The sequence below is a fragment of the Bactrocera latifrons genome, unplaced genomic scaffold, assembly GCF_001853355.1.
Source record: "Bactrocera latifrons isolate USDA-ARS-PBARC rearing strain unplaced genomic scaffold, ASM185335v1 scaffold_191, whole genome shotgun sequence".
NCBI classification, from domain to species: domain Eukaryota; kingdom Metazoa; phylum Arthropoda; class Insecta; order Diptera; family Tephritidae; genus Bactrocera; species Bactrocera latifrons.
The window spans coordinates 268,546-280,878 of NW_017535419.1; the positions used below are offsets into that span (position 1 = coordinate 268,546).

Sequence of the window (12,333 nt, forward strand, 5' to 3'; positions counted from 1 at the left end):
GAAGCTTTTATATCAAAATTATTACCGCTCAAATTATAAGACAGACTKTTATGAAAACAAAGCATGGGGAAAGCCAAATGTACGAAAGCTTTAGTTTTGAACATTCATTCAATCCAAGTATTCCAAGTATTTTAAAACAAAAACTACTTCATTATTAAATATTTTTCCGTCAGATTCTTAGAAAAGTGGTTATAACCATCAAGACGGTTTTATACGGGATAATGTTATAATCAAGTTTYAAAATTCGCAGAAGATACTTGTGCGCAATGCTAGGCTTTCGGGCAAGAAAAGTTACATAGAAATGCTGGATGAGGTCGTTGTGTATTTTGCGACTCTCCCACTAGATCTCAATAACAAATCGAGTATTTCTACACGACTCCACACTAAAGCTAAGCTTAGATYTTTAATATTTTAAGAAACTATATTGGTATTATATCTAACCTCAATTCATTGTCACGTACCATAATTAATTAAAAATAGAAACGCTCCAAAAGTAGATCCAACCGATCGCTTTAGTCTACTAATTTAATACCATTCCTTCGGTTTATTCACCCGTAATTGTTTTAGGCGCCATACTTAACATATTGCTCCATCCATAATAACGAATAATTATATGTCTACTTGTATTTTCTGGTTGTCTTGTTTTACCTTCCGACTCCTCATCATCGTGTCATACAATTATACATACAAATGTATATGCAAATGTACTTTTGTATGTACATGGTCATTGACTTTGAAAAACTCAAATGAAATAAAACCAATATGAATCRATGCAAATTTTAAACTTGCACTTACATCATTCAAGTGCATAATTAGACCCCCTAGCACAACTTATTATTTATTGACTAGCGCATAAATTTTGCATTTTTCTTTAATGGACTAGTTTTATTGTGTCAACCTTTTTAAAATAAACTTTTTGAAAACTATATTCTCAAATAATTTTTAAAAGTCTCATTTAAAAGTATTTTTTTTTTAAATTTAATATGGAAAAAGTATAGTACATTTATAGAATTTCTTAATCAGTTGTTCATTTTGAAAAATATGGCTTTCTTTGATCACGCAGACGATCTCCAGCTGGGCCGTCGAAAAATTAAAACTATCTGAAATCTAAAAACCCAAAAGTGTAGCGCTGCTATGAATACAATTCAAAATTTCGATTTTTGTGAAAAAATATACACTTTAGTAAGTCTTAAAAATCGAAATTATTAAAAATCGAATAATATCTAAGAAACTCGTGTGAAAATTTCGAATCTTTTTTTTGAGTTAAAAGGGGGTTAAAACCCCTCAAAACGATTCTTATGCGGAGTAATGCTATATTCAAGTTCTTTGATAGTGAGAGAAAGAACATAGCTCCAGAGACCTAGTTTGGAGAAAAGCTTTTTGGAGCCAATATAGATTTTAGTATTTTTTTATTAAAATTAAACAACAATCTTATGATTCCAGTAGTGGAGCGTGTGAAATAAGTGCAAGGATATCGTAATTTCTTAGTTCTGTCAAACGTCCATATTGAGAAAAATACTTCGAACAGAAAAACGTCGCATACAATTTTCAGGCTTGAGACTTTAAGGTCTCCGCCATTATTTAGAGTTCCGATGTAGGAAAATATATATAATACCACTCAAATGAGTTTTGTTTTTTACTTATAATTTCTATATTTTATTTTCGAAATTTTTTCAAACATATTCTGTTTTTAAGCTGTTAACGATTTAGTTAATAAAATTTGTGGGCGTGGCCACTAAATGTTAACGAAAGTCCAAAATCTTACAAATACAAATACAATTCACATACAATTAGCAAATTTGTTCGAATATCCATTCAAAAACTCAACATATTATTTGTTTACCTACATACACGCATATAAACAGCAACAATATATTATATAACAATTGAGTGGTGTGTATAATGACAAGATATACATACAAAAATATATAGGTACACATATATACATACAAATATTATATATAGGCAGGAATCCGATACTGTACAATGTTTATTGTTGATGTTATGTTAGTTTAATGAAACAAAATCGTAAAATAACAGTTAAAATAAATTCATTAAAAGTCAAATTAAATGAAAATTATTTAAATGATAACAAAGTAATCAGTTATTGATGCTTAAATGAAATGAATAATACAATAAAAATATATACAAACAAATATTTCTGTTTGAATGTTGTTGGGGGAAGTGAAACGCCGGAAATCATGTTAGTGTACGCCTAAAAGTATGCAACAACTACGGTCCAAATGTAATTGCATAATCTACCAGTCTATTGTCCAATGACAGCTGCCAAAAATGACAACTCTTGTATTTCTCTTAACCAGAAACTGTTTAAATGTTTATACATTCTCTGACTGAGCTATGGCGTAAGGAGTTCAACGAGCAAATTAAATTGTTTATGTTCTTTGGTTCAAACCACGCATAGGCACCACAATACCAGTATTAACATCGCTGAACTGAAATTTTCGGCATTTTTTTTTTTTTAATTTTTTCCAGCCTCAAGTGGATGCTTCTAATGGCCAATATAACTAATAAGTAACAAATACATATATGTAGGGTCGCATTTATACTCTTAATTATTAAGSGGTAGTCTGTTGGATTCGACGTTATCAACCATAATCGCAGCAAGATTCATTAGTGAGAATGTAGAAAGGTGATTGTGCAAAGAGACATTGCTTTGAGTTGGCCATAAGTTAGCACAAAAGGAAGCAGGGAAAGAGAAAGAGATTAGGTTATTATAAAAAAAAATCAACATAAATTTATAGTAACGTCWTTAATTGACTTTTTGTACAGATGTCTAATGCTTTTTGAACAACACTTATGCTGAATAGATCCACCCATGAATAACCTTAGACAGAACTGTGTTGACCTAGTTTAATGTGATTCTTTGAATTCSCTCTTAATATTATTAATTTATAAACGTGAAAAACTTTTTCAAAATTTGTATCCCTAAACTCATTCTAAACGCATTTAGAATACAAGTTCGGAGGTCTAGAAAGAGCCAATAAGCTCTTGAGGCTGTGTACGATTTTATTAAACAAAGTCAACTCAGCTGGTCAGTAGCGCGTTAGGTGTGTTGGGTGAGATACAAAGAGAGTCAAGTGACTTAATCTCTCAAAAAAGACAAATATACAAGGGTTGGCGAGARCACAATAGTTAACAAGAGACAAGAGTCAATTTGGAAATAAACAGCAAAAGATTGGTGACGGTTTTTATTTTCAAAAAGTACTTATAATAATAGTAATAAAATGGCTGAAGAGCATTAATGATGATGGGATTTGGAGAAAATGTTTCAATTTCAGTCAAAATATTCGATTGTTTGTAAATTTCTAGGGCATAATCGATTCATTCTTCCTCAAAACAATTTTTTGTATTCTTAAAAAAATTGCCAAATCTATTTTAAGGGGCACACATAGTCTGACCGCCTAAAAGAATTTAATATTTGGGAAGTAAAAACTACTATCATATTTTAAAACAGGAGTAACATTTTGTGAAAACATTTTTTTAGAATGATGTCCACTGCTCCAGTGATTCCGACCTTCTCCGTAGATGAAACTTAAAAATATACCCACAATGTTGAGGTCGAGAAAAATTTAAAATTGACCAAATGGCAACGTTCTAAAGAAGTTGAATTTTATTCCAGATTTTGGTAATTTTTGGTTTGCCAAAATTAAATGTTTGATCAGATCAAAAATGTATATAGTATAGATGGTATAGAGAACTATATACAAAATATCAAYAAAAAATTGACAGTGGTCGGTTATTTTGTCTCTGAGGAAGCACTCAAGCAAATTTAAAAAAAGGAAGTTTTGAAAAAAAAAGGTTCGAAAATAAACTGACGAASCTGACTGAACTAAAGTGTATTCAGAAGGCTGTAAGTTAAAAATCTATTTAAGCTATCGATTTACACTTTCATTATGATATTTTAAAATATATAACTTATCGAAACAAGAAAATATCGATTTATTTTTATTTTCGCCATTCTAAACTTAAGGCATATTTCTTTAATATAAAAGAGTTTGGTTGTTCTTAACACGGATGAGCCCTCCATGCTACTTACTATTTTACTACTGGGTTACTACACAATCAAATAGTCACACACAAAATTTCTTACTCTCCTTCGTTGTGGTTGTTGCTATCTATGATTCCCCCAAAAGAGCGCCAGAAGCGTTCTTACTACTTATTACAGCAACACGCTCGACATTTGCGCACTCTTACCTATCGGCAACTTTTAACTTGGAAGGTTGTGCTGATGCCTCCGATAGGAATGCGAGTTAGCGCAGCCGCCGAGTTGCTGTCTGCAGACGCACCGGGTTTGTCCGTATGTTTATTTCCTTCGTGACAATAAATAAAGAATGTGAAAGAAACGAGCTACAAGCATGGAATTGGTGCGGTTGCGTTAAGACTGGTTATCGCTCAGCTGTCAGTTTTCCGTACACTGCCGACCGTAGCGGTTGAAAATCRTATTTCGAGCGCTAGTTATTTAAACGCTGACAAGTTATACATAAAACAGAAAAGCAAAGCGCCAGCAAGTGGCGGAGTGGGCAGCAAAAAAAAGAAGACTTAACAAAAGGGAAAAACAAATTTTCCAACGCAAATCGCGCGGCCGAAGGTAGGCGCAACAACAGCTAACAAGACACGCCTTCATTTTTTTGTTAGCAGGTGATTTCTTTATTTGGAATTTTATGAAAATCAATGAATATTTTGATAGTATTCATTTGATGGTGTTCTGTCGCGGTAAAGCCTATATTATTTATTAAAAACCACTGTATAAAGGCAATTATGTAAGATTCACCAGCGATAAGCAAGCGTAAATCAGCACAAAAGGTCGATAGAAAAAATTGATTCATGGATTCACTGATACAAACACATACCAACACATAAAAAGAAGTGTACAATGTATAAGTAAATATGTTCATATACAGATACTAACAGCAAGTAACTGCAAATGTCTGTTGTTTCCTAGGAGCCTTTTCTCTTAATGCGCAGAATACTGCTGGCTTTGTCAATGGTTACGTAGCTCCGCGCCCACAAAACGTTTGCCGCCATACAGCTGATCCGTTGATACATATGTATGYATGTATGTATTTGTGTATTTACATATGTACATATTTATGTCGGATTTAGCGTCTAGTGCATTTGATAAGAGCCTCTCGAAATCCGGCCGCCTGCGCTGGCGTTGTAAATCAATAAAATCGCTGCATGATTGCATGCTTAATCGTGTGTAAACACGTTATTAGCCCTGTAAACAGACAAAAATATTGCAAAAATAGTTTTATCACAAACTGCTGATAAAATAATAATCGAAAATTAAGTGTGAATTCTGTAATTGTGAGCAATTTACTACATATACTTATGTATATACGTACAATATATTGTAAATTTGTATGTATGCACAGATACAGTACTCCCTCAATAACCATAATTTGTAGCTTGCTTTGCGAAACATAGCTGTGATTTGAACTAAATGTTAAGATCATTTGGTTGAAACCAAAAAAAAAAAAACAGTAGCAGCTCTTAGTGATAATTAAAAAGAAAAAACAAAACAAAAATTAAAGAATTTTTCCCACTAGGAGCCTACTTGTAAGATCGTCTACTAAAACTTTAAGAGGTTACATGGACTTACGGGTAAAAAAAAAAAAAACAAATTTTTTATTGTGTTATTAAATTGTACAACACCTTTAGAATATTATCCTTAATTTTCAAGTTGATCCGAGTAATAGTTTCGGAGATACAGCCTTGAGAACTTGTGCGCTCGATGCTAGCTAGCCGTAAAAAAAAAAGCAAAGTCTGCATGAAACACATTAAAATCGATATTTCATCTGGAAAAAAAAAATTATTAATGTATATAAAAAAAAAAATAAAATAAAATCATTAAAAATAACGCACATTGAACTAAAGTATATTGATGGTTACTGTTACTGAGTAAATGCTGTAAGAACATTTGTTGGAGAGAGCGCTGAGGAAACCCTAACTCTCTTTCAAGAGTTGAAATTTTAACTGAACATACACAAGCACAAAATAACAATAACACTAATTGTTAATATAAAAACAACAATAGTTGTAGTTTATTTTAATTATTACACAATGCATATAAGTTATTTAGCTCAATAACCATCAATAAAAATTTATTTAAAATTTTATAAAATATGCCTTATACTTGTATGGCTATTTGTAGCGTTACGTGAAAACACCACTGCCACCAGCACCGCACACACATCAGCAATATCACAAACATGTCGTCAACTGCAGCCGTCGCACCACTGCCTGCCATTGATATCGATCAACCGAAATATGACCAGAGCACTTACATCAATCGTGCCAAGCATTTCTTCCTKCTCACCAATCCGCTGAATCTCTTRGCCACCAACGAGGAGTTGGAGCGCGCCAAGCGCATCGTACACAGTTATCGTGCCGGCAAACCGGTGCAGGAATGCGGCAGCGTTGAGGAGCTGTGGCGTGCCAAGTACCTGTACGATTCGGCCTTTCATCCAGAGACAGGCGAGAAGTCGCTGATTATTGGTCGCATGTCGGCTCAAGTGCCAATGAACACGCTGATTACAGGATGTAAGTACGATTATATTTTCAGTAAATTATTTTCGTTTTTTGATGATTGAGAAAAAAGTTTAAAGCCTCAAACTGAATGAGTTATCAACAATATATTCAAGCAGTAGTGGCATTGAACAGATAGCAACGATTTAAAGCGTTTATTTCTATAAAAATTATATATTTAATTTGAGGTAAATGTCAACTAGGTATTATAAGATAGCAACAAATAAATTTGTATGCTCGTGTCATCTTGCGGAATAAAAATTCAGCTATAAAAAGCCAAAGTGGACATTTTTTCATAATTTAGGAGGAAGGGGTTGTTGCAATTATAAATTAATTGGATTGAAGAAAAAAAATATTAGAATACGCAATACTTTAATTAATCAGTGTTGCAAATAATACTTAAAAAATATATATTTTAATTAAAATTAAATTTTCATTTACTTTGTTATCCAGAAAATCTTAATTATAATTAAACTACCAGATATAGGGTTATACAAGTATGTACATATGTATATATTATATATATGTATAAGTAAATGATCAGGATGAAGAGAAAAGTTGAAATCCGCGTTCCTGTCTGTCCGCTTGTGTAAGCTGTAAATTGAGTAAAAATTGAGATATCTTGATGAAACTTGGTATGCGAGTTCCCTGGCGAAAAAARTACTACTTCTTAAATGGGTGTTATTGGCCAACACAAGCCGATAGTGTGAAAATGCATGAAATTGGATAATAACCCCGCTTACTTCCCATAAAACGGTATTATTAAAAACTACTTAAAGCGAGATGCTATAACAGGGCTTTATTGGAGCCGGTTTCAAAATTGGAGGATGGGCGTGGCACTGCTCGCTTTCAGCTGAAAACACATATCTCGAGACCCGCGTGATCAGTTTCAAATTGGGTATGTGAAATTCCTCTAACTTTTTTATGTTACAGTGTGAAAATGGAACTGCAGCGATGCCTTCTTCYCATATAACAAAATTTTAAATACCATCTGATTCTTTCCTTTTGAGTGCACAATTCAAGAAGCAATTCATATAACGGGATAAAACATTTCATTAAGCTRTTACAAATAACTTAAGATAGAGGCCTAAAAATCGACTTCTTATTCCTTATAATACAAAAATAAGGACTTTCTTCTATCGATAACAAACAATTTTTGTATTGGTTATCGATTTCAACTTATTTATTCTTTTGAATTAATAACTAGCAAAACAAGAAAAAACGTTAACTTCGGCTGCACCGAAGCTACTATTACCTTCACATGTGTATTTCTTTTAGTAACTATGTGTCCAGTGTGTATGGAAGCTATCTGCTRGAGTAATCCGATCTGAATAATTTTTGCGGAGATTACGTTATTACCTCAAGCAGTAATCCCTGYCAAATTTCGTGAAGATACCACGTCAAATGCGAAAGTTTTCCATACAAGCATTTGATTCCGGTCATTAAAAAGCATAAATTCACACAAAAGGGCACTGCTAAATAACAAATTATTACAAATTATAATTATAAATTAGTAATTAGTGCTTGACACGTTCATTTACTCCGATCAGCACCCACGAATGCATTAAATTCCTAAAAAGATGCCGAGTGAATGAATTCGCACTGCTGACACATCGAAAACTTCAATGCTCTCAACAACAATTGTCGACAACAGTATATATAGTGCAATCACTTACTATGTACGGCAAATTATAAGTAATTTACATATRTATGAATGCGCCTAAAAGCGAACAAAACATTTTAAAAAGTTTTAAAAAATGGTTTTTACTAGTTTAAATTAAATTCTTTGAATTATTATAGCTTGTAATATGTACAATTGGAGAAAAAAGCGAGACAAAAGCAAAACGAAAGCCATTACTTATTTGTTGTTTTTATATTATTTGCAAATTTACTGATTTTTTTGCTCAGGTCCAAGTCATCAAGGGTTTGCGTCAATCAAGCAATTTTAAACAATTCCAATGCAATATCAATTATGTACTGTATGCTTGGCTGTAGTATATTCGTAAATATTTTAATTTCGATTTACGAGTTGCTCGACATATCAAATATATGCTATATACATAACAAAGCTCAAAGGTATCAAATAGATATATCCACTTGCAAGTCAGGAAAACTCATTTTTTGTGATTATTTTTTGAGAAGCATGTTTTTTTTTACAAAATGCCGGCTTCCACAAAACAGGTGTTTTTTTGTTAAAAAATTTACACTTCCGAGTGTCTTAAAAAATTTTAATCAATATCCAAAATCTTCAATTCAATGGAATTCAATTCCAGCCGTTTCGTAGAAATTTTCTTCACCGATTCCAAAAACAGAGTTTCGAGAAAAATGCGTTTAAAATATGGGAATTTCGAAATTTGAATATTTGTACATATGTAAATATTTTTATCACAATGAACGAAGTAGTTTTTCCAACTTTTTTTTTTTTCAAAATGGGACCAATACTTATGATGTCAATACCGTTCACTACCTCTGGGTTGTCGCGTCTAGACAATACAAAATAAATAAATACACATAAATATTATGCGCATTTCAAATAGTATGCTATTGATGTTGGTTATTGATTGTTGTGTTTTCATCATTTTATTTTCATTTTGTTGTTGTTATTTTCTTGTAGGTATGCTGTCGTTCTACAAGACCACACCAGCAGTCGTTTTCTGGCAATGGGTCAATCAGACATTCAACGCAGTTGTCAACTATACAAATCGCTCTGGATCAACACCCATTTCCAAAGAGTAAGTGCAAATAACATTGTGACAAAAAGTACCCAGAAATTGTAAATGAAACGCAAGATATTTAATTTTTCATCAATATTTCTTTTTTCGCCCTCGAAGTAATCCCCACCAATGATTTTTCCATTTCTCGAAACACCTTTCATAAGCAATTTTTGGGGTGGCCTTCAGCTATTTCAGCAATTTTTTATCTCCTCCATCGACTGAAATTGAGTATCTTACCGATGATTTTTGACTTGTTTACATGTCAAATTCATAAACCCATGTCTCATCGGCAATTATAATGCTTTCCATGAATGTGGKATTGGAATTCGTACGATCAAGCATTTCCATAGAGACCTGTTTAAGGTACTCTTTTTTGAAAAATAAAATAAAATTAGCTTTGACGGGACGAGTCGAGCAAGAACGCGTTTCATATCCAAAATATCCACGAAAATTATTCGAACGGACTCATTAGAGATGTCGAGCTCTTTTGTCATCTCTCTTTCCTGACGATTTTTAAGCGCCACATTCTTCACCGTGAGCCTTTWCCAACACCCACAACGATTCCGCACACGAAATTTGGTTAGAAATACAAATTTTGAAGCAAATTCTTTGTTCCATATTTTTATACTGAGGTGTACCGACTGATGTAAACACACTGGTTGACAGATCGCRCTCATATTTGACTTAGTAATTAAGAACAGTTCTACCAAAGTTGCAAAATACATMTTCTTGAACTATCATTTATCCGCGGAATTTAATTACGATTTCCGGATGCTTTTTGTCTCAATTTATATACGTACTTATGTATATGTATGAACGTTGATAAAAATATATGTACATATCTGTAGCGCCTCCACTAAGAAATTATAACTTGGCAAACATACAAATTGTGTTGTTTTGTTATCGTTTCAATTGCTTATACATTTTCGCTTTCGCTTTTTATCTGTTTGCCTTTTAAATTATAATAAATACATATGTATGTACATCATATTTGWATGTATATTTGGAGATTTGTATGTTATATGTAAAATATTTAAGATATTGAATCTAATGGCCTCTCTTTTGCAGGCAATTGCTTACTTCATATGTATTGGCCACTGGTGGCGCGCTGACTACAGCACTCTCCCTCAACCGGCTAGTGAAGGTGAGTTGTCCCAACATAAAGCAATAACAGCCCYTTCGAGAAAGCCCCTAGACGCAAAATGATTTGTGGCATTAGTGTGGGTTGAGTTACTTGGGGACTAGTTCGAAACTGAGGTAGACTGAAAGTAGTTACAAAGCAAAGAAAAACGTTTATTTCTGTTTGCCGAAGCTATAATAACCTTCAATTGCCCAGATGTTAAATTTATCAAAATCTGTGGTTCATGACATTGTTGACACTGACGWTCAGAAATTGCGGCRAGTGAAGTGTTGCMAAARAATTTGAACATGTGTAAAAGTGACCTCCAATTTTTGAATAATGTAATCATAGGTGACGAGTCATAGATCTTTGAGTATGATCCCGCGACAAAGAGTCAATCTTTTTGTGACGACAAAAGGGATCCAGCTACCATCGGCTTTCAAGGCTATTCCTGAGAATGCCTTCCATGACGCCTCAATGAAATCGCTCTAGCAGCGCTGCATCGACGCAGAAGGAGCTTATTTTGAAAGTTTTTAAAGAGTTGTAACGATTGGTTCAATATTTTTTTTTAAATCGACTGAATCCTCTAACTTTCCGGACAAACCATATACAAGCCTTGTTCAGGGTACATAAAAGAAATGCAGTCAACATAATCACCCTTAAACTTCACTCGATAAATGTATTTTAGCATTAGTTGAAATTTATTCAAACGTACTTTACACTAACTGTATATTTTGTTGCGCTACTTTTTTTGCATTGCAGAATTTAAACCCGCTGATTGGACGCCTAGTGCCGCTGGCGGCCGTGGCAGCAGCCAATTGCATCAATGTGCCCATGATGCGCATGCAGTAAGTAAAAGCAATGAAACGTTTTTATGTTTACTAATTCCAACTTTTAAATGAAACTTCAAAGAGAGTTGAAAAACGGCGTCACTTTGCTGGACGAAATGAACAACGAGTTGGGTGTTTCGAAGAAGGCCGCTGCCGTCGGTATCACAGCTGTGGTGGCTAGTCGCATTGCCATGGCTGCGCCCGGAATGGGTGAGCTCTATATCAAAGTCATGTTTTATTAGATTGTACATCATTTTCATCTCCTCTCTCTACAGTGCTAACGCCACTGTTGATACAGTCGTTGGAGAAACGTGGCTTCCTCAAGCGCTTCCCCAAAGCCAGCGCTCCCATTCAGACGCTTTTCTGCGGTTTCGTCTTGATATTCGCCACCCCGCTGGGCTGTGCATTCTTCAGTCAACGCGCCGCAATCGGGGTAAGTTAAATTCAATTATTTGAAAGTTGAAAGTTTAAAAGTTCTTATTTTAATCGATTAATTTTCTGTTTCTACTGAACAGGTGGACCGTCTGGAGGATGAAGTGCAGCAAGACATTAAAAAACACAATGCCGAGCTTAAAGAAGTATGGTTCAACAAGGGCTTGTAAGCCAAAAGCAGCCTTATTGAGAATATCTTTTGGAGACTCTGCATTTTTAAAGGACAATAAAAAATTCCATTTACTTTCTGACAAGCGCTTATCGTCATGAGCATTTGTGTTAAGAGAAAAATATAATTACTTAGCATTTATATGTAATTAAAATAATTTATATAGTTGTTCGCGATTTACTTGTATTTTAGATCTTTTGTAGTCATTTTGGAAACGTTTATCTTAATACTGCTCGGCTCTTCCCCAGCGTTGCTTTGCAGCATTGAAAAGAAATACCTCATTTGAGAAATGTTCATGCTTAATGACCACTTACTTAATGCTAATTTAAAGTGTTTTCTTCATATTTTTAAATGTGTTGTACARGAAATTGTTTATAAAGAAACAAATTTATGTAACGTAGATATGTTATTGCATAAAAAATAAATACTATTTTTAAATGTAACTTCAAACAGAATTGCTTTTTAATTGTATAATTATGATAAACTTAGCTTTTGTATTTGCTTTTTTTTTATTTAATT

The 12,333-nt window shown here is 33.4% G+C and overlaps 1 protein-coding gene across 3 annotated transcripts; it reads left to right on the forward strand.

Annotated features, from left to right (window-relative positions):
- Positions 1 to 4,408: 4,408 nt before the first annotated feature.
- Positions 4,409 to 11,941, forward strand: LOC108967583 (sideroflexin-1). Of its 3 annotated transcripts, XM_018931105.1 has the most exons (9): positions 4,709 to 4,902; positions 4,964 to 5,077; positions 6,176 to 6,564; positions 9,164 to 9,281; positions 10,332 to 10,407; positions 11,146 to 11,231; positions 11,296 to 11,423; positions 11,489 to 11,646; positions 11,729 to 11,941. In XM_018931105.1, the coding sequence occupies exons 3-9, from the start codon at positions 6,234 to 6,236 to the stop codon at positions 11,813 to 11,815; spliced, it is 984 nt and encodes a 327-aa protein (XP_018786650.1). In that variant the 5' UTR covers positions 4,709 to 4,902; positions 4,964 to 5,077; positions 6,176 to 6,233; the 3' UTR covers positions 11,816 to 11,941. The 3 variants fall into 3 exon arrangements, with proteins under 3 accessions (XP_018786648.1, XP_018786649.1, XP_018786650.1); XM_018931103.1 differs by lacking the exons at positions 4,709 to 4,902; positions 4,964 to 5,077 and adding an exon at positions 4,409 to 4,659; XM_018931104.1 differs by lacking the exons at positions 4,709 to 4,902; positions 4,964 to 5,077 and adding an exon at positions 4,410 to 4,609.
- Positions 11,942 to 12,333: the final 392 nt, after the last annotated feature.